Source organism: Delphinapterus leucas, chromosome 15, assembly GCF_059928025.1.
Source record: "Delphinapterus leucas isolate spDelLeu-1000000601 "Yukka" chromosome 15, BTC_Dleu_Yukka2, whole genome shotgun sequence".
Taxonomy (NCBI): domain Eukaryota; kingdom Metazoa; phylum Chordata; class Mammalia; order Artiodactyla; family Monodontidae; genus Delphinapterus; species Delphinapterus leucas.
In genome coordinates this window covers 88,060,379-88,083,271 of record NC_143143.1, presented here as the reverse complement: position 1 = coordinate 88,083,271, position 22,893 = coordinate 88,060,379, and the positions used below count along the sequence as shown (strand labels likewise).

Sequence of the window (22,893 nt, the reverse complement as noted above, 5' to 3'; positions counted from 1 at the left end):
TCAGGGCCTCAGCAGGCTCACCTCCTTTTCTGGTTGGGTAGTGTGGATACTGGCTGTGGGCACTCACCCTGCAAGGCCAGGGGGCGGGCTGTGGTGCTGAACGGACAGCTCCCGTCCGTTTGGCTTTTGATGAGCAGCCAGTGCGTGTCTGGTGAGAACCTGATTTCACCCCACGGTGGGCGCACTACAGGGTAAATGGGGGGTGGGCTGGGGGGCAGACAGGAGGGTCTGAGGGCTTCACCTAAGTGCACAGCCCAAGAAAGTGTTGCCTGCAGAAGCTCTACATTTGTGCTGGCCCAGTCACCAGTGTGGTGGTTAACCTCTCCACCGACCGGGCAAGTGTCCACGAGAGGGAAAGGGGAGGAAGGAGAAGTACGCGGAGGGGCAGGGGGAGGGGAGAGTCGGGAAGATACACAGTGACAAAGAATCATGGAGACGTAAAGATACAAAGAGAGGTAGTGACAGATGGAGAGCCAGAAAGACAGAAGGATGAACGGAGACACAGACAGAAATGCCAAGAGAGAGAAAAGGAGGGAGAGAGAGGCAGAGACAGACAGAGCGAGGGGGGCAGGGACTCAGAGACAGGAACAGAAAGACCAATGCAGGACACCCACAGGGAGGCGTGCCCAGGGAAAGACAGCCAACATCTGGGAGGGAGGGAGGGACGGAGAGAGTCAGAGATGTGGGACACAAAAGATCAAGGTAAACAGGCTCCAGACAGGCGCAAGGGGGCAGCAACGGGGGCAGAGGCAGGGAGGCCTGGGCATCCAGGGAGGTGGGGCTGGAGGTGCGATGGGACGGCGCCTGCTCAGGCCGGCCTCACGCCCACAGCCTACAAGAAGATGAAGGAGCTGTCGGTGCTGTCACTCCTCTGCTCCTGCTTCTACTCACAGCCGCACCCCAACACCGTCTACCAGTATGGGGGTGAGTGTGCCCGGCTGCTGCCCTGACCTCGCTACCCCCTCCCGTGGCGTCTGTGCACCCGCGCTTGGCTGCCTTCCGGAGAGAGGTCCCTGTGGGGAGGGGCCGGTCCTGGGAGTCCCACGTGAGCAGCCTCAGCCCTCCTCTCAGACCTTGACTTGGGTGTGTGCTCGGCCTGCCCCCTCCTTGAGCAGCCCTCCTGAAGCCCCCGTCTGCTCTTGCCCTGCAGACATGGAGGTGAAGCAGCTGGACAAGAGGGCCTCCGGCCAGAGCTTTGAGGTCATCCTCAAATCCCCTTCCGACCTTTCCCCGGAGAGTCCCATGCTCTCCTCCCCCCCCAAGAGGAAGGACACCTCCCTGGAGGAGCTGCAGAAGCGGCTGGAGGCAGCTGAGGGGCGGAGGAAGGTAAGGAGCCACCCCTCTGGGTCCTGATAAAGACGGTCGGGGGCCTTGCTGGCCACAGACAGCGTCCCCAAGGTGCGGGCTGCTCCAAGCACTCGACTGGCTGTGGGCCTGTGTAGCAGAGAGGGTCTCATGGTCCCGGGGCCACCTCCTGAGCCATCAGAATGAGACGGGGGAGGAAGCATTCCTCAATGGCAGCCAGCTGGAGGGAGACAGGAACCAGATACTGCTGGGAGGGGCACCCTTGGCCATGCTGGCAGGGTGGGAGGGTCAGGTGGTAGCCCCAGGAGGGGCCCTGGGAGAGGAGGCTGGGCGACAGCCTCCTGAGCAGGGGAGCGTGAAGGAAGGGCTTTCCATGAGCTGGGAGCTCAGGGGGCCCCTGGGAGAAGCAGGCCCCTCCCCACCCTTTCTCACACCAGCCCCTCTGAAACTGAGACACACGCAGAGAAGCACGTGCTCTCAGGAGTGCAGTCCTGGTGCCCAAGTCCACTGGGCAGGGGCAGCAGCTCTATCCCCCTTACGGCAGGACCGGTGAGCCCTGGGGACCCAGGCTTCTCAGGGTTAACTAGTAGTAACTGGCACGTGGGTGGAGCCCAGCAGCCTTCTGAAGGAGGCTGAGGGAGGCTAATTACCTCTGGGAGCCTCGGGTCCACTCCCGCGGCCACCAGCAGGGCTGGACAGTGGCGCCAGCAGCCCCACCCTCCTCGTTCCAACTCGTCCCTTCCCTAGCGGCCCTGGGACCCCTCCCATGCCCCCGGCACCTTAGGGAGCTCAGAACCCGGTGTGTATTAAGCACCTACTTCGTGCTCAGCGGGCAGACGTTTGAGGAAAAGACGGGGAAGGCTCCGTGACAGCCCACAAGAGCTTCCTCCGCTCCTCCCACGTTCCCCGAGGGCAGCTGGGACTCTGGAGCGGGATGGAGCGGGGGCGCCCGGAGCCCAGCGGGGAGGGGCAGCTCTGCGGCCGAGGGTGGACAGGGAGGGCTTGCCTGGGGATGAGGTGGTCACCCCAGCCAACGGCAGGACAGGGTAGGCCCGAACTCCCCGAGGACAAGTCCGGGGGGCGGGAGGCGGTGGGCTCGGGCTGGGCGGCGGGGCACTGGGCGGGGCGGGCCCGGCCGCCCCTCACGCTCGCCCGCCCGGCCGCCCGCGCAGACGCAGGAGGCGCAGGTGCTGAAGCAGCTGGCGGAGCGGCGCGAGCACGAGCGCGAGGTGCTGCACAAGGCGCTGGAGGAGAACAACAACTTCAGCCGCCTGGCCGAGGAGAAGCTCAACTACAAGATGGAGCTCAGCAAGGAGATCCGCGAGGCGCACCTGGCCGCACTGCGTGAGCGGCTGCGCGAGAAGGTGCGCGCCGGGGCGGGGCCGAGGACGGGCGGGGCCCGAAGCAGGGGGCCCCCAGGAGCCCCTTCTTTTGGCCTTTGGCCGGTCCCTGCCCACTACGCCAGCGGCGCTCCCGCAGTCCGGCCTCCCCGTGACGCCCCGTCCTACTGGGGCTAGCCAGGGTAAGGCGAGCCCCTGCCCAGGCCGGAGCAGCCTCCCTGCGAGCGGGACCAGGTTAGTTCCGGGGAGCCCCGAGCCTGCACTCCTCGGGAAATTCCCGGAGTCACAATGCTCGGGTCTGGACACCACCCCAGGCTCCCTGAGGGCCAGCCCCCACCCTCAAGCCGCGCTTGCAGTCCGTGACGCAGGCCTGCCCCTGCCCTTTGTTGCTCCTGGTCACTAGGGTGTTCTCATGGGTCCCGTCTGCCGCACCTGGGACCGAGCCAGTCTAGGGAGGAAAAGACCCCAGGGTTCCCAAAGCCCGGGAGCCGGAAGGCAGGGCCCCCAGAGCCCAGGAGGGGTGGCCAGAGCCCAGGAGGGGTGGGGGGGCAGGACCCCGCCCCTGCCGGCTGCAGGGCCCCGCCCACCCCGCCTGTCCCGCAGGAGCTGCACGCTGCCGAAGTGCGCAGGAACAGGGAGCAGCGAGAGGAGACGTCCGGCTAAGGGGCCGTTTGGACACCGCGGCGCCTGGATCCCGAGATGAGACAGGAACACACCTGGGTTTCGGTTTTGTTTTGTTCGACTTTGTCTAGATGCGGCTTTTGCTCCCGTCCCTCCTCCCCTCCTGTTCTCCCAGCTTCAGCTTCTCTTTCCGCGTTCCGAGCTGTCCAGCCCTCGTGGCAAAGCTTTGCCCACAGGCTCTCCCTGTGGAGCCCCCAGGGCGTGGCACACAGCCCCGCAGTTCAGGCCCCAGGCTGGCCGTGGCTGGGTCCCCTCTTGGCAGCCCTCTTAGTGGACGTGGTGGTGACCTCAATAAATCCAGCGATGGTGGCAGAAACACGCTGGTCGTTGTGCTGTGAGCACCTTGTCACTTAGGGCACGTCTTTTGAGGCAGCTCCTGCCGGCAGGCAGGGCCACCTCCACCTGGATGTCCTCTTCTGGGAGAGGGGCTGGGCACGCAGAAGTGGGCGGAGGAAGACAGACTGGGACAGAGAAGGATCTCTGGGCAGTGGGGGGCAGGTACCCTGTCACTGGCCAGCCCTGGGAATCCCGTGTGCAGTGGTGCTTTTTGGAACTGGTGGGTAGGAGCTGCAGCACGCTTTAATGTGGTGGCACAGGGGCCCTCTGAGACCCCCAGGCCTGAGGTTGGCACCCTCGGCTGGCCTGGGAGGCTTCGGTCATTGCCCTTGGCTGGAGTGGTGGTGGGGTGTGGCCTGGCCTGGGTCTTCAGGGGAGTGGGCATGTTCCACCAGGGACCTGTGAGCGAGCTGCTGTGGTCTAGAGGGTTGTGGGCAGCATGGACACGTGCCGGCCCCACCTCCCAGAAGGGCCTTCTCCTTCTGGCCCAGCACCTGTGCGGGGAAAGCCAGCCTCCCACTGTCCCTCCTCTCCTCCACGCTTTGCGGATGCCCTTGGAGGACCCATCCTTATATCCCTTTGGAGTCTCAGCCCCCTCCCGTGTGCCCTCTGCTCTGGTCAAAAGATGCTCCCACACTGTTCCTGGCCACAGGGCTTTCAGGCGTACCTCTGGACAGGTGGCCCAGTGTGAGTGGGTGCCCCTCTGGGAGCCCTGAGTAGATGCTGGGGGGCGGGGGACCAGTGCCTGAAGATTCAGATGTCGGGGGGCAGGGGACAGGGTTCCCAAGCCACCTCCTCCATCCTTCCATTCCTGGCTGGTGGCCCACTCTGGCCAGCCTGCAGGTTGGAGGCCTGGCTCTATCTCCTGCCAAGACCCTGCTCGGCTGGCCTCCTCCCCCTCCCTCAGTCTGGGGGGACCTCCGACCCCCCAGCGCCAGCCTTTGAGGACGGCTACCTGCTTGGACACAGCAGCAGCCTCCTCTTCTCCCTGGCAGCCCAGCCCCACGACTGGGCACTGGGGTCCGAGTCCTCACTGGCCAGCCTCTTGGTGGAAAGCCTGAGGCGTTTCTTGCAGGAAGGACCCAGAGCCAGTGCCTCAGAAACCAGATGATTGCAGCCCTCAGTGCCCCTGGCTTTCGTTCTACAGAAACCTATGGGGACACTGCTGGTGACCTCCCAGAGCCAAGCCAGGGAGCATGGGTGGGTACTGATCCATTGCAGTGGGCTTCTGGGGAAGTTGGGACCTGTGCCCCCCATCCCTGTCCCCACTGAGACAGCCCCCGAGGGAGTGACAAGCCAGGACTGGAACCCAGCAGTGCCCACCGGTGGCTTTTGTGGGACTCAGAAAGGGGAGCGGAAAGGGACGGAGGGTTGGATTTCTCTGAGTGGTGGCAGCTCTCTCATAGCGGAAGCCCTAGTGTAATACACACCCATCTCATCCACGTAGTAAAAGTGAACTCAAAAATTAAATCAAATGAACAATTTAAAAAAATGTGTGTGCTTAAGAAACGGTTGAACTCTCCCAGCGTGTGTCCTGCATCTGTGGGGGTCAGATGAGCTGCGAGGCCGCTGCCTGTGCAAGCGTCCCCCTGGAAACCCCACCCTTGTGTGTCATCACCACAACTGCAAACAGTTCTCATGACAATGGCGATTTTAAGAAAAGAGCATATAAACAGCACGCAAGCCCACTTTCCCCTCCGGAGCCCCAGGAGACAGTGGGGGTGGGAGGGGGGAGGCTGGGACCTCCGCTGCAGGTGGGGCCGCCCCAGCTCCCCCAGGGCTGCGCCCTCCTGTGGGCCGGGCTCTCAGCTTGCCACTGCAGAGGAAGATCAGGGTCTGAGGTCTGGGGCCTGCCCTACTCACCACAGCTGTGGGTCTTGCTTGGATGGGGGGGGGTGGTCCTAGAATCCCAGGGTGTGTCCCATCACTCTGTGGACCCCGTTGGACAGCTGACGGTTCACAGACACAGATCTGGTCCCAACATGGGGACCTGCAGTGGCAAAAAGAGACAAGCAGACATCGTGACTCACACTGGTGGACATGTCTGTCCTAGGGGACCCGAACTGCCCCTTGGGGTGCCCAGCAGGGAGGGACCCCTCTGCTGGGGAGGAGGCATGTTTGGTAATGTCCACGCTGAGCCATGCTCAGGTCCACACATGGACCTCAGGTACAGGCCCTGGAGAGATGCCTGCTCCCCAGGACCCAGAGACCCACTCACCTCTCCCCAAACCCACAGCCCTCTCCTGGGGCAGTCCTAGCTACTTCCCCAGGCTCCAGGGAACTCTCACCATCTCCCCACCTTCCCCTGTCCAGGGAGAGGTGGGAAAGTCAGAACCCAGGACACACAGCCTCCAGTAAGGTGGAGACATCAGAAATCTGCAGGAGTGGAAGGAAATACATGGAAAATATTTTTATGAGGCGTGAGTTATGCATGCCTGTCATCTGGGTTCACAGACACAGGCTCACCACATAGAAGCGCACAGCCCTGGAACTCCCAGAAGAGCAGCTGATCAAGGTCAGGGCCTCTTACCTCTTAGGCGGCCCTGGTAAGGCACTGAGGGACAGTCACCATGTGGAGCCTCTGAGGTTGGGAGATGATGGGGAATCCTTTGCAGAAAAGCAATCGCGCTTCTCCTTAACAAAGAGCAGCAAACAAATGGGGGACTCCTGGGAAGCCAGTTAGAGCTGTATTCGTTACCTACTGCTGTGTAACAAGTGAGTCCAAGCAGTGGCTGAAAACAACAAACATCGTTTCTGTTGAGTCAGGACTCCAGGAGCTGGGTGGTTCTGGCACAGAGCCTCCCAGGAGGCTGCAGTCAGGACATCAGTGGAGGTTGTCTGGAGGCTGCGTGGGCTTGGAGTACCCACTTCCAAGTCGGCTGGCTCACATGGGGGTGAACTAGTCACGGAAGCAGAAGTGAGTCATTAAGAACAGCCTACCCTCAAGGTGGGGGTGGGGTGGGTGAGGCCCCACCTTTGGAAAGGAGGAATGTCACAGACTCTGGGGACAGGTTTCAAAACCTCAGACACTCTGCCTTGATGACCCTATGAGTTCTGGACACAGTGGGTGCTGGCTCAGTGCCTGGGGACAGCAGTGGGCCCCCACCGTGAAACAGGCTGTCCAGCGAGGCAGGCAAGGTGGAAGCACAGACAGACGCCTGTCGCAGCGGGGCCTCCCTCCAGCCCCTCACACGTCCTTGCCGGGCGAGCTCGGGTGCGGCTGAGTAGAAGGGACGGTACGAACTGCGGCTGCTTCTCTTGCTGCTGAGGAAAAATTATTGGGCTCTTTGGCAGTATTAGTTTTCTCGACTGTAACGTGTGCAGCAAACTGGGGGCCTTGAAACCACAGAGGTGTCTCCTTTCAGCTGGAAGTCAGGTGCTGCCAGGCCACCTCTGTCAGGACTGGAGGGGAGGGGAGGACCAGGATCAGCCCTCCCAGCTTCAGCTGTGGGGAAAGGCCGTATCTCCGCCCCCGAAGGGCCACTTACAAACGGCACCGTTTCTTTTCAATAGATGGGGGCCCATAGAGCCTGTGTGTGGACCTCCCTCCGGTTGTGAGATGGATGCACCCCCAGCGCTCAGCATGTCAGACTCCTCAGGAGGGGTCAGGTCCTTCCTGCAGCACAAGATGGGTGCGTGCAGGCCAGCAGGGTGGGGAGGACCCGGCGTGGGGACGAGGCCCACGGCGGAAGCCGACCTGGTCTCTTCTCTCCTGAGTAAAGCTTGTCCTGTCGGTGCTCGGCTGCCTCGCGCTCTCCTTGGCGACCTGGATGTCAAGATGCCGGGAACGAAGTGTCTGGACTTCTATCCCCTGCAGGCGGCTGGCGCTGTGATGAGCAGTGCCAGCCTCCACGCAGTGGGGGCCTCCCCAGGGATTGGGAACTTGAGCCTGGGCTCTGCTGGACACCGGCTATCCTTGGCTTGTGGACGCAGCACATGTATCTCTGCCTCTCCCTCTGTGTGTCTGTCCCTATGGGACACCAGTCACTGGATTAGGGATCCCCAATCCAACACGACCTCATTATTTCACTAATTATACCTGCAACAACCCTAGTTCCAAATAAGGGCTCATTCTGAGGTCCTGGGACTTGTGACGTCACCACATCTCTGGAGGACACAAGTCAATCCCAGGCAGCAGTTGTAGGTACATAATTCGTAACTTTAAAACATCCATGCACTAATTTGTGTATTCAACATGAGTTTAGTGAGTGCCTATTACATCTGTGTGTCTCACTCCAGAGAACAGTGATGGATTTGAACACCCAGGCCCTGCCCTGTGAGAAACTGCATGTTAGTCAATACAACCTTATGTTACATATGGTAGTTTATGATTTTTTAAAGCACGTTAAAATGTTTTTAACCGGGCTTCCCTGGTGGCGCAGTGGTTGAGAGTCCGCCTGCCAATGCAGGGGATGCGGGTTCGTGCCCCGGTCCGGGAAGATCCCACATGCCGCCGAGCGGCTGGGCCCGTGAGCCATGGGCACTGAGCCTGCACATCTGGAGCCTGTGCTCCGCAACGGGAGAGGCCACAACAGTGAGAGGCCCGCGTACCGCAAAAAAAAAAAAAAAAAAGTTTTTAACCTTCACCAGGCCCACTGTGAGGAAAACAGAGTAGGCATTATCTTACGACGTTAACATTTTTTCTGGTTACAAACATAATACATGCTCACTGCAGACTACACAGTGTAAAGACAAAAATCCTGATCCACCAAACTCCTTCCCCTGGAGAGGACCTACCCCTCAAGAGGTGCTGAAGTGAGCCCGAGTTCAGACCTCTGAGACGCGCACAGTGATGTGTTCGCACTTATCCTACGTCCTCACAAACATCGCTTCAAGCGTTGGACAATCATCTATTTCATGGATGTACTAGGATTTCTGAGAAAACTTCCCCAACTTTTTGGATTCAGGGACCTCTTATAATTTTAAAGTTTATGGAGGACCCCCAAAGAGCTCTGTTTATGTGGGCTATTCAGGTCGACAGGGACCACACTGGGAATTAAAACGCAGAAATTAAAAAAACAGTAATTCAGGGAATTCCCTGGTGGTCCAGTGGTTAGGACTCCGCTTTCACTGCTGAGGGCGCAGGTTCGAGCCCTGGTCAGGGAACTAAGATCCCGCAAGCCATGTGGCGCGGCCAAAAATTAAAACAAACAAAAAACCCGCCAGTAATTCAGGGACTTCCTTGGTGGTCCAGTGGTTAACACTCTACGCCCCCAATGCAGGGGGCCCGGGTTCGACCCCCGGTCAGGGAACTGGATCCTGCATGCTGCAACTAAAGATCCCGCACGGTGCAACTAAGACCCGGCGCGGCCAAATACATATTTTAAAAAATCAGTAATTCAGGGGCTTCCCTGGCAGCGCAGTGGTTAAGAATCCGCCTGCCAATGCAGGGGACACGGGTTCGAGCCCTTGTCCGGGAAGATCCCACATGCCGCGGAGCAACTAAGCCCGTGCGCCACAACTACTGAGCCTGTGCGCCTAGAGCCCATGCTCCGCAACAAGAGAAGCCACGACAACGAGAAGCCCCCGCTCTCTGCAACTAGAGAAAAGCCCGCGCGTAGCAATGAAGACCCAACGCAGCCAAAAATAAATAAATTTATTAAAAAAAACAGTAATTCACTAAAAAATGATACACCCATTACATGTTAACATTTTAAAATGAAAAAGTGACGTTTTCCTTAAAAATGAAAAGAATTAGTGAGAATGGTTGAAGCATATGAGAAAAAAATCTAGCCATACACAGATACATGGTTGGAAAAAGAAACTATTTCAATAGCTTGGTCTTTAATACTAAACCAAAGCTAGATGAGGGGTAGTTTCTTAAAGGTTGGCTGCACTGTGAATCTGAAACTGTATCAATAAACCTTTCATACTCTTCCACGGGTTGAATGGTCTGTCCTGAGCTTAAACACACCTTTTACCCATGCACGGTTCTGTAATTCTTAGTGCGTGTGCCACCCTCCCCCAGGCAGGAGGTCCTGGGCCTCAGGGCCTGCAGAGTGGAGGAAGGGAGGGCCAGGGTATTGCTGGGTAAGCCGGGCCTGCTGTGGTCCTGCTTCCAGTCTGGTCAGGGACTGTGTGTGGTGGAGCCCAAGTAGAGGGTGGGGCATGACAACCCCACAGCATCCTTGGGCCCATGATGACAGTCTCTCCTGGTTTACCCTCCTCTGTAGTAAACCAAGAGTGGAAGCTCCCCTCCCCTTGGGAGCACAGGGGAGAAATCACCACCCCAGACCCCAGGAGGAACTAATCCATCCTGTCAGCCAAGCAGAGCCCAATGCTTCGGAGACAGAAAAGGTGAGCGCAGGTTCAAATGCCAGGCCTGAGGTCCTGTGGCAGAAATACGTGGAGGCCATGCAGCAGTGGAAACTCAGACTGGGGAGTCTGGGGTGCCCAGACTCCAAGGCCAGCGGCCACAGCTCACCCCAGCTGTGCAGCAGCAGGACCGGGCCTGGTCTGCCTCCTGCATCCTTCTGAGCTTTCTCCCTTTAACATTTTTTAAAAATTAATTAATTTTAAAAATTTATTTTATTTCTGGCTGCGTTGGGTCTTCGTTGTTGCACGCGGGCTTTCTCTAGTTGCGGCGAGCAGGGCTACTCTTCCTTGTGGCACGTGGGCTTCTCATTGCGGTGGCTTCTCTTGTTGCAGAGCACGGGCTCTAGGTACGTGGGCTTTGGTAGTTGGGCTCAGTAGTTGTGGCTCACAGGCTCTAGAGCGCAGGCTCAGCAGCTGTGGTGCACGGGCTTAGTTGCTCCGTGGCACGTGGGATCTTCCCGGACCAGGGATCAAACCCGTGTCCTCTGCGTTGGCAGGTGGATTCTTAACCACTGCGCCACCAGGGAAGCCCTCTCCCTTTGACTTTATGGGCATTTACTTCTGTAACGTGAGGACAGGGAAACTCAAATAAATGATATGCACAGACCAGACACACCTGCTCTTGTATTTACCAGATAATAAAATAGCTGCACTGACATAGGCTCAATAGTTTAATCTTTAAAAACAGTGACTTTTTCATCACTTGCTTGAGTACACTCTATATTATTGAAAACAGAATGAAAGCGGTAACTCTCCCAATTATAACATCCCTGAAATGAAGTCTGCTTGAAATTTCCCAGTCTGGGAAATGGCCTTCAGTGGTCTTCCTACCTAAGTATGAACACAGGTTCACAGCTTGGTCTTGAAGAAGGCATTTGTTTTCTGCCTTCTCTGTCTCCTGAGGGAGCATCCGCAGACCCTGAAGCCTTTCACTGGGCACCGGAGTCTTCCGCAGCTGACAGCTGCCAGAGCAGTGACACCACACACGAGGAAACTTCGTACGTGCCTTCCCTGGTCTGAGAACAGCCAGCCTCAGCCACCCTCTGGGTCCCCCTGACTGCCCGGTGCAGGTGGGGAGACAGAGCACAGGGAGATGTGGGGATGTGCCCAAAACCACCACGGCTGCAGCGCTTCCTCCAGGAGTCCTGGGGCAGGAACAGGATGCCTCACAAGTGCCCCGGCCTGGGCAGGGCAGGTGACCCCACTCACCACCCCCTGGGCCCCCACTGCACCTTTCAATCAAACAGCAAGGCCTGTTTGTACTCGCTCCCAAGTCAAAGGAACTCCAGGAAAGCTGAGTGATGCTAACCTTCTCACGTTCTGGAAAACGCAGGGACTTTGCACTCCAGCCATTAAAAAAGAGAGTTTTCAGGGCGTTCCTAACCCTTCATCAGGGTGTCTTTTAATGCCTCTGTGATAGCGCAGGAACTGAATTTTAACTTCAGTTAACGCAAGCTGAAATGAGCACACGTGATCAGTGACTACAGCACAGGAGAGCGCGGCTGGGGGTCGACACAGGAACACTGGGGGGAGCCGCGCGAATCCAGAAGTGAGGATGTTTAAAGCCGTTTTTAACGCTTGCTACAAAAATAAGCCATGATAATCGCAGGATTCGGACTGTACGACTCCCGGGGCAGCCCTCCCGCCTGCCTCTGGGGAGACCCTTTGCACACGCGGGCAGGTCACTCACCTTTCTCGCCAACCCTAAGCGCGTCCCCCTACGCACCCTCTCCCCGGGAATTCCGCGCCGAGCTGGTGTGTCCGCCAGTCCCGGCCGGTGAGCCAGCGGGCGGGGCGCGGAGCAGCCGCCCAGCTAACGGGCCGAAGCACCCACCTCCGGCCCCGCCCTCGCCCGCGCGCACGCGCGTCGGGCCCAGCCGGGCCTTATTTCTCGACACCTCCCGCTTCCCGGCCGAGCGCCAAATAAATATCCGGGCTCGCCCTGGCCCGTGCGTGCGCGGCCCCGCCGCCTGCGTCACTAGGAAGCGCGCGCCCGGGCCCCCGCCGCCGCCGCCGCCGCCGAATCCCCAACAAGGAGCGGAGCCCGCGGCCGCCGCCGCCGCAGCCGCTGCCGCCGCCGCCGCCCGCCCGCTGGCGCCCGCGCAGGCCCGGCCGCGGCCCAGGTAAGCGCCCGTCGCCCCCCCCGCGGCGAGGCCTCTCGCTCCGCCGCGCGCCGCCGTCCAGTCAGGGGTCCCTGCGGAGCGTCAGGACGTTACGGCGGGGGGAGGGGAGCGGGGGAGGGGCGGCGGCGCGCGGCGGGCGTCACGGGCGTCACGGGCCCGCGTCAGGCGCGTCGGCGGCGGCGCGGCCTCCATCTTGCCGGAAGGCTGCGGGCCGCGGGCTGCGGGTGCTGGGGAGGGCATTAGGCCGGGCTGCATGGAGAGGGCCGCGTGGCTACCCCCACTTCCCGTGGGACCGCGTGAATTCTCCCCTTCCCTGGGGGCCTTGTGGATGCCCCTCTCCCTTGGGGGCCTTGTGGATACACCCCCTCTCGTGGGGGCCTGGTGAATGCCCCCCCTTTCCCGTGGGGGCTGCGTGCGTGCAACCCTTTGGTGAGACCCGTATCTCATTGGTCCCGTTGGTAGGAACCAATCAATATGGGTCCATTGCCAGTAATGACCTGTCACATATTTGTTTAACATTATAGTTCATGTAGTCGAGCGACACTTCCAGGGAATCAACGTTTTCTTTCTTTGCTAACACTGCAAATACAGTTTCAGTTACATCAGTATTTTTTAACTTACAAAAATCTGTGCATAACTGAAGTATATAACTTGATGAGTTAAGTGTGCACCCATAAAACCACAATCTATGCTATTAACCTGTCAGTCACCTCCAGAAGTTTATTCCCGTTCTCATTAGTTTGTGATAAGAACGCTTAACTAGCAAAATTTTAAGTATACAGTACGATATTGTTAACCATAGGTCCTATGCTGTACCTTAGATTTCTAGGACTTAGTCATTTCGCATAACTGAAGCTTTGTACTTTTTGATGTGTCCCATTCCCCCTCCACCAGCTCCTGGCAACCACCATTCCACTGTCTGCTTCTCCGCGTTTGACTATTATAGATTCCTCATGTAAGTGGTAGCATGTAGTATTTTGTCCTGTGTCTGGCTTATTTCCCTTAGAATGACGTTCTCTACATTCATCCACGTTGTCACAAATGGCAGAATTTCCTTTTTTTTTTTTTTTTTAAGGCTAAGTTATATTTCATTGTATGTGTATACCAAATTTTTATTCAGTCATCTGTCCGTGGGCATTTAGGTTGCTTCCATATCTTAGCTATTGTAAATAACGCTGCAGTGAACATGGGGTGCAGGTGTCTCTTGGGTATCCTGATTTGTTTTCCTTCCGATGTACACCCAGAAGTGGGGTTGCTGAACATATGGTAGTTGTATTTTTAGTCTTTTGAGGAACCTGGGTACTACCGTTTTCATAGTGGCTGCACCAATTTATGTTCCCACCAACAGTGTAGGTCAGTCCGTTTAGGGTAAAACCAAATGGATTAAATAAATTACAAATGTAACAAGATAAATTAAGCAGACTGTTAAAAAATTGTTTCTTTGTAGGAAGTGTAAAACTTTGGGAAGACATACTGGACGGGGGGCGGGGTGGGGCGGGGATTTGTACATATACATCATACACTTAAGAGCCGGGTGCGTCCTGGCTGGGTGTGACGCAGGGTGTGGTCGAGACTGGTCAGCTAGTGCACTGCGCCCCCCTTGCCCCCAGGAGGGCAGGGCCAGGAAGCCCAGCTTCTCAAGGAAATGCAGGACTAGGGGGACCACCTCTAGGGATGAATTCTTGTGACATTTTTCAAGAGAAGCCGGAAATCTGATTTTTAAAATGTGAACCCTGTAAAATTTGAAAAAGCTGGCAACTAATTAAAAATTTTGAAACACAGTGAGAATCAAAGAAATTGTGCTGGGACTTCCCTGGTGGTCCAGTGGGTAAGACTCTGCGCTCTCAATGCAGGGGGCCTGGGTTCGATCCCTGGTCAGGGAACTAGATCCCGCATGCATGCTGCAACTAAGAATTTGCATGCCACAACTAAAGATCCCGCATGCTGCAATGAAGATCCGGCGTGCCGCAACTAAGACCCTGCGCAGCCAAGATAAATAAATAAATATTAAAAAAATAAAAGTTGTGTCCGTTGGCCACTGCTTTGTGACCTCTGCTATGTTTCTAGTGGTATTTTTATTAAAAAAAAATTTGTGATTATTTGGAAGACAACGGAAAGTCAGATCTGAATCCAATGTACTGACTGCACACTCACATTTTTGTCCTGTTTTTGTATATTTATGCCTAAGAATGCTACTTTAGAAATACTTCCTCCTATCTTCTTTACCTCAAGGTTAATTGGGAAAGAAGAATTTTGAAAACTTGATATTGGAGAGGCAGGAATTCCGGTTTGTGTGTTCCCACTGCTCAGCGCTCTGTGCGGTTTTGAGATGTGGGTGAGGACAGCCACCCATAGGGTGGGTCCCTGCCTTTCTGCAGCTTTGAGCTCAAGTGTGGCTTTCTGGCCCCCTTGGAGTCCACCCGGTGAAAGCAGCGGTACCTCGGTGAGAGCCAAGCACCACGGAGCAACGTTACTTTAAGGGCGATTTTAAAGTGGTCTTTTTTTGGGGGCAACGTGCGGCTTGTGGGATCTTAGTTCCCTAACCAGGGATTGAACCCGTGCCCCCTGCATTGGAACCGCGGAGTCTTAACTGCTGGACCGCCAGGGAAGCCCCCCTACGTGTAGCTTTTTGAGGAACTGCCAGACTGATTTCCACAGCGGCTTCACCGTTTTGCTTGTCTGCTAATGGTGCACAGTGTTTCCAGTTTCCCCGCATCCTGACCACATGTACTTTCTGTTTGTTTATAATAACCATCCTGGTGGGTGTGAAGTGGTATCTCCTTGTGGTTTTTGTGTGCATTTCCCTAGTGATTAGGGATGTTGGGCATCTTTCCAGTGGCTTACAGGTTATTTGCGTATTTCCTTTGGAGAAATGTCTACTCTGAGTCCTTTGCCCATGCTTTAAGTTGTGTTCTTGTTGAGCTGTATCCTGGATGTGAATCCCTTGGCAGACACGTGCTTTGCAGGCACTGTCTTCCAGTATGTAGGTTGTCTTTTCAGTCTCCTGAGAGTGTCCTTTGATGCACAATCGTTTTTAATTTTAACGGAGTCTAATTTATGTGTTTTTTCTTTTGTTGCCTGTGCTTTTGGTGTCATATTCAAGAAATCATTGCCAGGGAACCCCCTGATGGTCCAGTGGTTAGGACTCTGCGCTTTCACTGCCGAGGGCCTGGGTTCCATCCCTGGGCAGCAAACTAAAATCCCACAAGCTGTGCTGGTGCAGCCAAAAACAAAGAAAAAAAGAAAGAAAAGAAAAAGAAAAAGAAATCTTTGCCAAATCCAGTGTCAGGAAGATTTTCCCTTGTGTTTTCTTCTAAGGGTTTTACAGTATTTGCTCTTATGTTTGGATCTTTGATCCGTTTTATGTTAATTTTTGTCTGTGGTGTAAGGGTCCAGCCTCATTCTTTTGCCTGCAGATGTCCAGTTGTCCCAGCTCCACATATGGATGAGACTGTCCCCATTCCCCATTGAATGGTCTTGGCACCCTTGTCAAAAATCAGTTGACCATATATGCCAGGATACAGTAGCATTTTTTTTTGGCCAATTTAATTTTTTTAAAAGATTCGCAAATGGTAAACTTTTATGGTTGTTTGGTGTACAGTTCTATGAGTTTAACACCTGTATAGATTCATCGTGTAGCTGCCCCCATGATCGGAATACAGAACAATCCCGTCACCCCCAGAATCTCCCTTGTGCCGTCCTTTTATGCCTATCCTCCTCCCCCAGCCCCTGGCACCAATGATTTGTTCTCTTATCACTAGAGTTTCGCCTTTTCCAAAATGTCATGTAAGTGGACTCATACAGCCTACAGGCCCACCTTGTTTTATTGGGCTTCACTTTTTGTGCTTCGCAGATACTGTATTTTTTACAAATTGAAGGTTCGTGACAACCTTGCATCGCGCAAGTCTATCAGCGCCATTTTTCCGACAACATTTGTTCACTTTGGGTCTCTGTGTCACATTTTGGTAATTATCGGAATTTTTGAAGCTCTTGCATTATTAATATGTTTGTTACAGTGATCTGTGATCCGTGATCTTTGGTGTTACTACTAAGACTCTGAGGGCTCAGATGGTGGTTAGTATTTTTTAGCAATAAATTATTATTTCATTAAGGTATGTATGTCATTTTTAGGCGTAATGCTATTGTACACATAATAGACTATAATATAGTATAAATATAACTTTTATATGCACTGAGAAACGAAAAACGTCACGTGCCTCACTTTATGGTGACGTTCACTTTATTGTGGTGGCTGATAACCTCCAGGGTCTGCGTGTGTAACCCACTCAGCGTGATTCTCTGGAGATCCATCCAGGTTGTCGCACATATCAAGTAGCTTATTTATTTATTATTTATTTATATTGCTGAGGAGTATTCTTTTGTAAGGTTTGTTTCTCTTTTCGTCTGCGGAAGGTCATTTGAGTTGTTTCCAGTTTCTGCCAGTTATGAATGAAGCTGTCATAGAATTGTGTGTACGGGTGTCTAAGGAAATCCAAGTCTTCGTTTCCGTGGGGCAGATACTTAGGAGTGGGGTTGCTGGGTCCTGTAATAAGAGCACACGTAGCCTTCTGAGAAACGTCCAGACCCTTTTCAGAGTGGCCGCACCAAGCAGCTGTGTGAGAGTTCCAGCTGCCGCACATCCTCACAGTCTTCGTATCGCCAGCTTTTTGTTGGTGCTTTTTGAGCCGTTCTAATAGGTGTGGTAGTATTGTTATGGTTTGGGTTTGCATTTTCCTGTGGGTTAATGATGCTGAGCATCTTTCTATGTGTTTACTGTTTTTTCTTTTACTATTTATTTATTTGGCTGCACTGGGTCTTAGTTGCGGCACGTGGGCTCCTTTAGTTGCGGCATGCGGGATCTAGTTCACTGACCAGGGATCAAACCCAGGCCCCCTGCACTGGGAGCGCAGAGTCTTAACCACTGGACCACGAGGGAAGTCCCTCTGTGTGCTTATTTGGACTTCCCTTTTGGTGAAGTGTCTGTTCAAACCTTCTGCCTACTTTTATTTATTTATTTAAAAAAATTATTTGTTTATTTGGCTGTGTCGGGTCTTAGTTGCGTCGTGCAGGCTTAGTTGCTCTGCGGCATGTGGGATCCTAAGTTCCCTGACCAGGGCTCGAACCCACGTCCCCTGCATTGGAAGGCGGATTCTTAACCACTGGACCACCAGGGAAGGCCCCACTTTTGCCTGCTTTTAAATTGTGTTGTTGTTGTTGAGTTCTTTGTATATTCTGCATGCAAGTTCTTTGTCAGACATGCGATTTGCAAGCATTTTCTTCCACCTATAGCTTGTCTTTGCATTTTCCACTATATTCTCTATTCGTTGTATTATAATATACATACTTCATTTTGGGGCAGGTTTATGTTCACAGCACAGTTGAGCAGGAGCCCCCAGGTACCCCCTTCCCAGCCTCCCTCAGCACGAACATCCTCACCAGAGTAGTATGTTTGTTACAATCACAAACCCCAGTTGACCCATCATCAACCAGAGTCTATAGTTTACATTGGGGTTCATTTTTGGTGTTGTACAGTGTATGTTTTATTTTTATACTCTTTAATTAAGACTTAAGTTTTCAGAGCACTTTCAGGTTTACAACAAAATTGAGAAAGAGTTCTAGAGACTTCCTGTGTACTCCCTGCCCCCACACGTGCACGGCTTCCCCTATTAATGAAATCACTCAACAGAAGGGTGTGTTTTTTTACGAAGGATGAACCTACATTGACACATCAGAACCATCCAAAGTCCATAGTCTACCTTGGGGCGCCCTCTTGGTTTTGTACATGCCGTGGGTTTTGACAAATGCGTGATGGTGAATACCCACCATGACAGTATCACACAGAGTAGCGCCACTGCCCTAAACATCCTCTGGGCTTCGCCTGTCCATCCTCCTGCCCACCCCCGACCCTCTGGCAGCCACTGGTCTCTTCAGGGTGGCTTCTGTCACTTCACAGTGTGCATTTAAGGGTCTGCCGTGTCTTTTTTTTTTTAATAAATAAATTTATTTATTTATGGCTGCGTTGGGTGTTTCCTGCTGCGCGTGGGCTTTCTCTAGTTATGGCGAGCGGTGGCTACTCTTGTTGCGGTGCACAGGCTTCTCACTGTGGTGGCTTCTCTTGTTGTGGAGCAGGGCTCTAGGCATGCGGGCTTCAGTAGTTGTGGCATGTGGGCTCAGTAGTTGTGGCTTGTGGGCTCTAGAGCGCAGGCTCCATAGTTGTGGCGCACGGGCTTAGCTGCTCCATGGCATGTGGGATCTTCCCATACCAGGGCTCGAACCCGTGTCCCCTGCATTGGCAGGCAGATTCTTAACCACTGTGCCACCAGGGAAGTCCCCGCCGTGTCTTTCTGTGGCTTCATACCTCACTTCTTTTGTCTCTGGATGACCTTCCAGAGGTCATTACATGGAATATCCAGCTTGCTCACCCATTCGCATTTTGACGGACTTGATTTTTCTGTCCGCTTAGAACAGTGTTCTCCCCCTTCAGAGGGATATAGAAGCGGGACCGCCATGTAGGCCCTGGTACCATCCGCTTTGAAGCTGTAGATGGTCTATGTTTGCGCACATTGAGTCCCACCAGCAGTGTTGAATGTTTGCTTTCAGCTGTCAGACATGCCTGAAGAACTGAAGGGAACGATCATTTACGTGTTTATCCAGATATTTCCCGTTTTGGTTGCCTTCCTTCATTCCTGACGTTCCAGGCTTCCCTCTGCTGTGATTTCCTTCTGTCTGAAGTACTGCATTAGGTCTGACTGTGGCCCGTTCTCTTCATTTTCCTTCATCTGGAAATGTCTTTATTGTGCCTTCACTTCTAAAGGGTCTTCTCACTGTTGTAGAATCCGGGCCGAGGCGCTTTTCTTTCAACGTGTTAAGAATGTCCCTGCGTCGGGCTCTGTGCTTCTGAGGGAAGAGCCCCACAGGCCTTCAAATTCTTGTTCTCACGTGGAAATACGCACCTTCTTATCTGCTGCTTTGGGGATGTTTTAACATTGTCCTTAGTTTTCGGCAGTTTGATTATGTTCTGGGCGTAGATTTCTTTGAGTTTATCCTGTGTGAGGTTTGTTGAGCTTCTTGAATGTATAAGTTTATAGTTTTCACTACATTTGGGAAGTGTTCAGCTATTATTTTTTCAGTTTTTTTAGCATCACGCTTTTTCCTTCTTTCCTTCTGGGACTCTGGTGATACAGATGGCCAACTTTTTGTATTGTTCTGCATCCGCTGAAGCTCTGCTCATTTTGTTTTTCCACCTTCTGTTGTTCGGATTAGATCATTTGCACTGGTCTGTCTTTATTCTCGTCGCTGTATCTCTTTCCTCGCTCATCTCCATTCTGATATTGAGCCCACCAGGTGGATTTTTTAATTTCTGTTATTATAGTTTTTAATTTTCAAATTTCCGCTTGGCTGTGACTTCGGTTCCTGAGGCAGCCCTTTCAAGGACGGCTGGCTCCACTTGTGAAGCAGGAGCGCCCGCAGCTCTGAGGTCACTGTGGGTTCCGGTGGTCGCCTTGGATTGGGCTTCTCTTGTATAATTTTTCCCTTGAGAATCGGTCAGACTTTGCCGGTTAGATAATTCTGGATCATATTCTGGATACTCTGAATATTGTGTTGTGAGGTTCTGGCTCTTGTTTAAACCCCGTGGAGGATGGAGCATTTTGTTGTAGCAGGAAATGGACCTGGGTTGCGGGTTCTGAGCCCCCTCTGTGGGCGGGCATGGTCCTGAATCACTTCAGCCTTACAGCCTGTGCAGTGTTCTCTGGATCTGTCCCATAGGTGCCACCCAAGGCCAGTCTGAGACCTGGTGGGAGTCGATCCTGGAGGTTGGTCCTCGAAATCTTTGGTTTGCCATTTAGGGTCAGGTCCACACACGGACAAGTGAGGAGTGACCCAGTCCTTCGCACACAGCTGGGGGCAAGCCCTTTCCGCCTCCCTCCTCTCCGCAGTCTCCTGCATACTCTCTGACCCCCAGAGCCCCCTTCCTTGTGCTTTGGCTAAAAGCCAGGTCTCTTAAGTGTCCTCTGTGCTGCGATGCATCAGTACCTGGTCTGCCCTGAGCCAAGCGCAGAGGATGGAGAGCAGGAGAGCAGTGGGGTGCCTCTGGGTCCCCGGAGTTTACGGTGCCTGCCTGGCTGTGACTGTCATGGAGTCTAGAGGGCCTGGGGCTTGCTGGAGGGCAGAGCCAGCAAAGACAAAATAATGCCTGGGAGGGTCTCCCAGACCAGAGACAGCATTCATCTCCGAGGGCTTTCTTTTGTTTATTTTTGGGTCGTGCTGCAGCATGCGGGCTCTTAGTTCCCCCCCAGGGATCGAACCTATGCCTTCTGCAGTGGAAGTGCAGAGTCTTAACCACTGGGCCGCCAGGGAAGTCCCTCCGCGGGCTTTCTGTGCACAGCCCTGAGTTCAGGGCGTGGGACCCACCTCCAGAGGCGTCTGCCCACATTCTGGTTCCTTCCCCGTCCCCCACAGGTGACCACTGGGCTTTCAGGCCTGTCATGGCTCCGAGGTTCTTCCAGGGCTTCCTTTCTCAGTGCTCACTCCATCCTTGCCAGAGCCCGAGGGCCTGGAAGAGCACTTCTCTTGCATTGCTTCTGTCAGAAGGTAGCGAGGTCCCCGTGCAGACCCTGTGCCCCCCTGTTGCCCTGCAGGCCCGGTGCCCTGGCACCTCCTGTCCGCTGAGCCATGGCCACCCCCGACGTGAGCGTCCACATGGAGGAGGTGGTGGTGGTAACGACGCCCGACACGGCGGCGGATGGCAGCGGCATGGAGGAGGTGAAGACCGTGCTGGTCACCACCAACCTGGCCCCGCACGGGTGAGGATGGGCACCCGGCCTGGGGGCAGGGGGCGCCAGGGGACGCAGAGCCGCCACCCGGCCAGGAGCGAGTAACGCTTCCCCGACTCTTCTCCCGACACCAAGGTCATGGCTTCGTGCCCCTAAGCGCACGGTAACTTCTCCTCTGACAAGAACACAGTAGGGCCAGTTAGGAACTGGGTTTTCCAAGGGAACCTGAGGAGCAACGCCTGTGGGGTCAGCAGCGCGGTGAGCTCATGGCCCTGAGCCTGCCGTGCCGTGACCTCGGGCTGGACTGGAAAGTCGGGCAGAAGTGGCAGCAGAGCGCGAGGCTGGCTGTTGTGGGGGTGTTGATGTCTCCTCTCTCCTCCCCTCTGTCCCCAGGAGTGGCCTGACGGAGGGTAACGTGGAGACGGAAAACGCCGCCGCGGCTGCTGCAGCCGCGCTCTCAGCGTCCTCGCAGCTCAAGGAGGCCGTGTTAGGTAGGGAGCCTGCCTTCTCGTGGCAGTGCCCGTAGGCAGCTCTGGAGGGGGCCTTTCTGAGGGGGCGGTCCTCCCATCAGTAGGGGACAAGTCAGAGGTTCCCGAGGCTCTTCTTCAGAGGTGGCGCCACAGAGGCCCTGGCTCCAGAGTCTCCAGGTGTGGCCGTGGCCGGTGGCTGGAGGGGAGAGCTTGGTCTTGTGGTTCTACTTAGTGTAGCTGTCAGTGAGCGGCGGTGGAGATGAGTTATCACCTTTGGTCTTTTCCTGTTGACTAACACTGAAGGCCTCAGAGCTCTTCCAAATGTTAAGAATAGGTTTTCTCTGGAATTGTGCCAGGTAAAGTTTGTTTCCTTCAGTGGCTCTTTACTTTGGGCTGATGAGAAATGTCCCCGCCCACCTTGGTCCTGTCTCAGTCCCTCCTGAGATTTTAGTTTCTGGTTTCTAGGTTGGTAGTTAATGTTGTGCTTTTGCAGAAAGTGCTTTGGAGAAGTTGTAACTGATTTTCTATGTTGCCCCTTTCCCTGTCGACACACCTGGTGAGAAGTGAAGATGGCTGAAGAGGAGGAGAGCCTGGAGGCCGAGATCATGTACCCCATCACCTGCGGGGACAGCAGAGCCAACCTGATCTGGAGGAAGTTTGTGTGCCCCGGCATCAATGTGAAGTGTGTTCAGGTGAGGGTTCTGATGCAACCAGAGCACAGGCCTGCGTGCCGGGCTGCAGGGAGGGGCCCCCAGTCCCGCAGCTGTGAAGCAAACAAAAGAAGACCCCTACGGCAGGGGGTGTGACCTGTAGGGGGCAGTTCAGAAGGCAGAAATCCCGCGCTTGGGAGAGCAGAGGAGAAGGAAGGAGCCTTCAGGGACAGACAGGATTGTCGCTGGGGCACGCGGAGAGCCTCAGGGCAGAGATTCTCTGTTCCTGGAGCAAAGCTGTGGAGAGAGGCTGGGAAGGCAGCTCTGCTGACGTTGGGATCGGCAGTGACTCTGCTGGGCAGGCTGAACGAGAGGGATGCTTTGCAAAGACTCATTAGCAGTCATGAGTAAGATGGAGGGGAGAGGTCTGCTCTTTCTGCAACATGGTAGTTTAGGTACCCAGACTCACCTTGTGCTGAAAACAGCCCAAAATGGCACTTAAGATATTTTCGTAATGTATCTTCTAGATGCCTCCTTAAGCTGGCAAAAGAGGAGGAAATAGTCATGCCCAGGGCCTGAATAAAGGTGTATTATAGAGGGAGGCCAAGCACCAACCCCGGCTTTTGTCTGAGAGCCTTTGCCTGACACTGGTTTTCTCAGCCTCATGGGGCTGGAGATGAGAAGGTGAAGCCCAGGGCTCCCAACTTGGGTGTGTTGTTGGGGGCAGAGATTGTCCCTGTGATGCTGCTACTTCCAGAGGTCTCTCCCCTCAGTGTTGGGGGTTAGAGAGCATGCTAATCACATACTCCCCGTCCCCTCTATCCCCCAGGGCATGGAAAACTCCTGTCTCACGTCTTAGCACTGGGTGGAAGAGAGAACCCTCTTGAGGATCCACATGT

General features: G+C 54.7%; 2 protein-coding genes and 1 long non-coding RNA gene across 13 annotated transcripts in view; 2 read left to right on the top strand and 1 right to left on the bottom strand.

Moving 5' to 3' along the window:
• Positions 1-831: 831 nt before the first annotated feature.
• On the top strand, positions 832-5,988 carry STMN3 (stathmin 3). Its single transcript, XM_022597565.2, has 4 exons — positions 832-924; positions 1,151-1,326; positions 2,478-2,669; positions 3,249-5,988. Exons 1-4 carry the CDS (start codon positions 843-845, stop codon positions 3,306-3,308), a joined length of 510 nt encoding a protein of 169 aa, XP_022453273.2. The 5' UTR covers positions 832-842; the 3' UTR covers positions 3,309-5,988.
• LOC111186718 (uncharacterized) lies at positions 3,252-12,109 on the bottom strand. Of its 3 annotated transcripts, none has more exons than XR_016387969.1 (5): positions 11,668-12,109; positions 10,809-11,432; positions 6,193-10,538; positions 5,951-6,038; positions 3,253-5,652 (listed from the first exon to the last, which is right to left on the bottom strand). It is a non-coding gene; the product is annotated as an uncharacterized LOC111186718 (long non-coding RNA). The 3 variants fall into 3 exon arrangements; XR_002647936.2 differs by lacking the exon at positions 11,668-12,109 and having other exon boundaries at positions 10,809-11,122; positions 11,210-11,661; XR_016387968.1 differs by lacking the exon at positions 11,668-12,109 and having other exon boundaries at positions 3,252-5,652; positions 10,809-11,661.
• GMEB2 (glucocorticoid modulatory element binding protein 2) overlaps positions 11,521-22,893 on the top strand; it is a 24,969-nt gene continuing 13,596 nt past the window's right edge. The window contains exons 1-5 of one of the 9 annotated variants that reach the window (XM_089897196.1): positions 12,011-12,100; positions 12,995-13,055; positions 20,740-20,904; positions 21,268-21,365; positions 21,909-22,036. In XM_089897196.1, the coding sequence (XP_089753322.1) occupies positions 20,774-20,904; positions 21,268-21,365; positions 21,909-22,036 (357 nt within the window). In that variant the 5' untranslated portion in view covers positions 12,011-12,100; positions 12,995-13,055; positions 20,740-20,773. Of the gene's footprint in view, positions 12,101-12,321; positions 20,905-21,266; positions 21,366-21,908; positions 22,037-22,893 lie in introns of those variants that run through there. The other 8 variants (XM_089897198.1, XM_022597552.2, XM_089897195.1 and 5 more) reach the window with 8 other exon arrangements.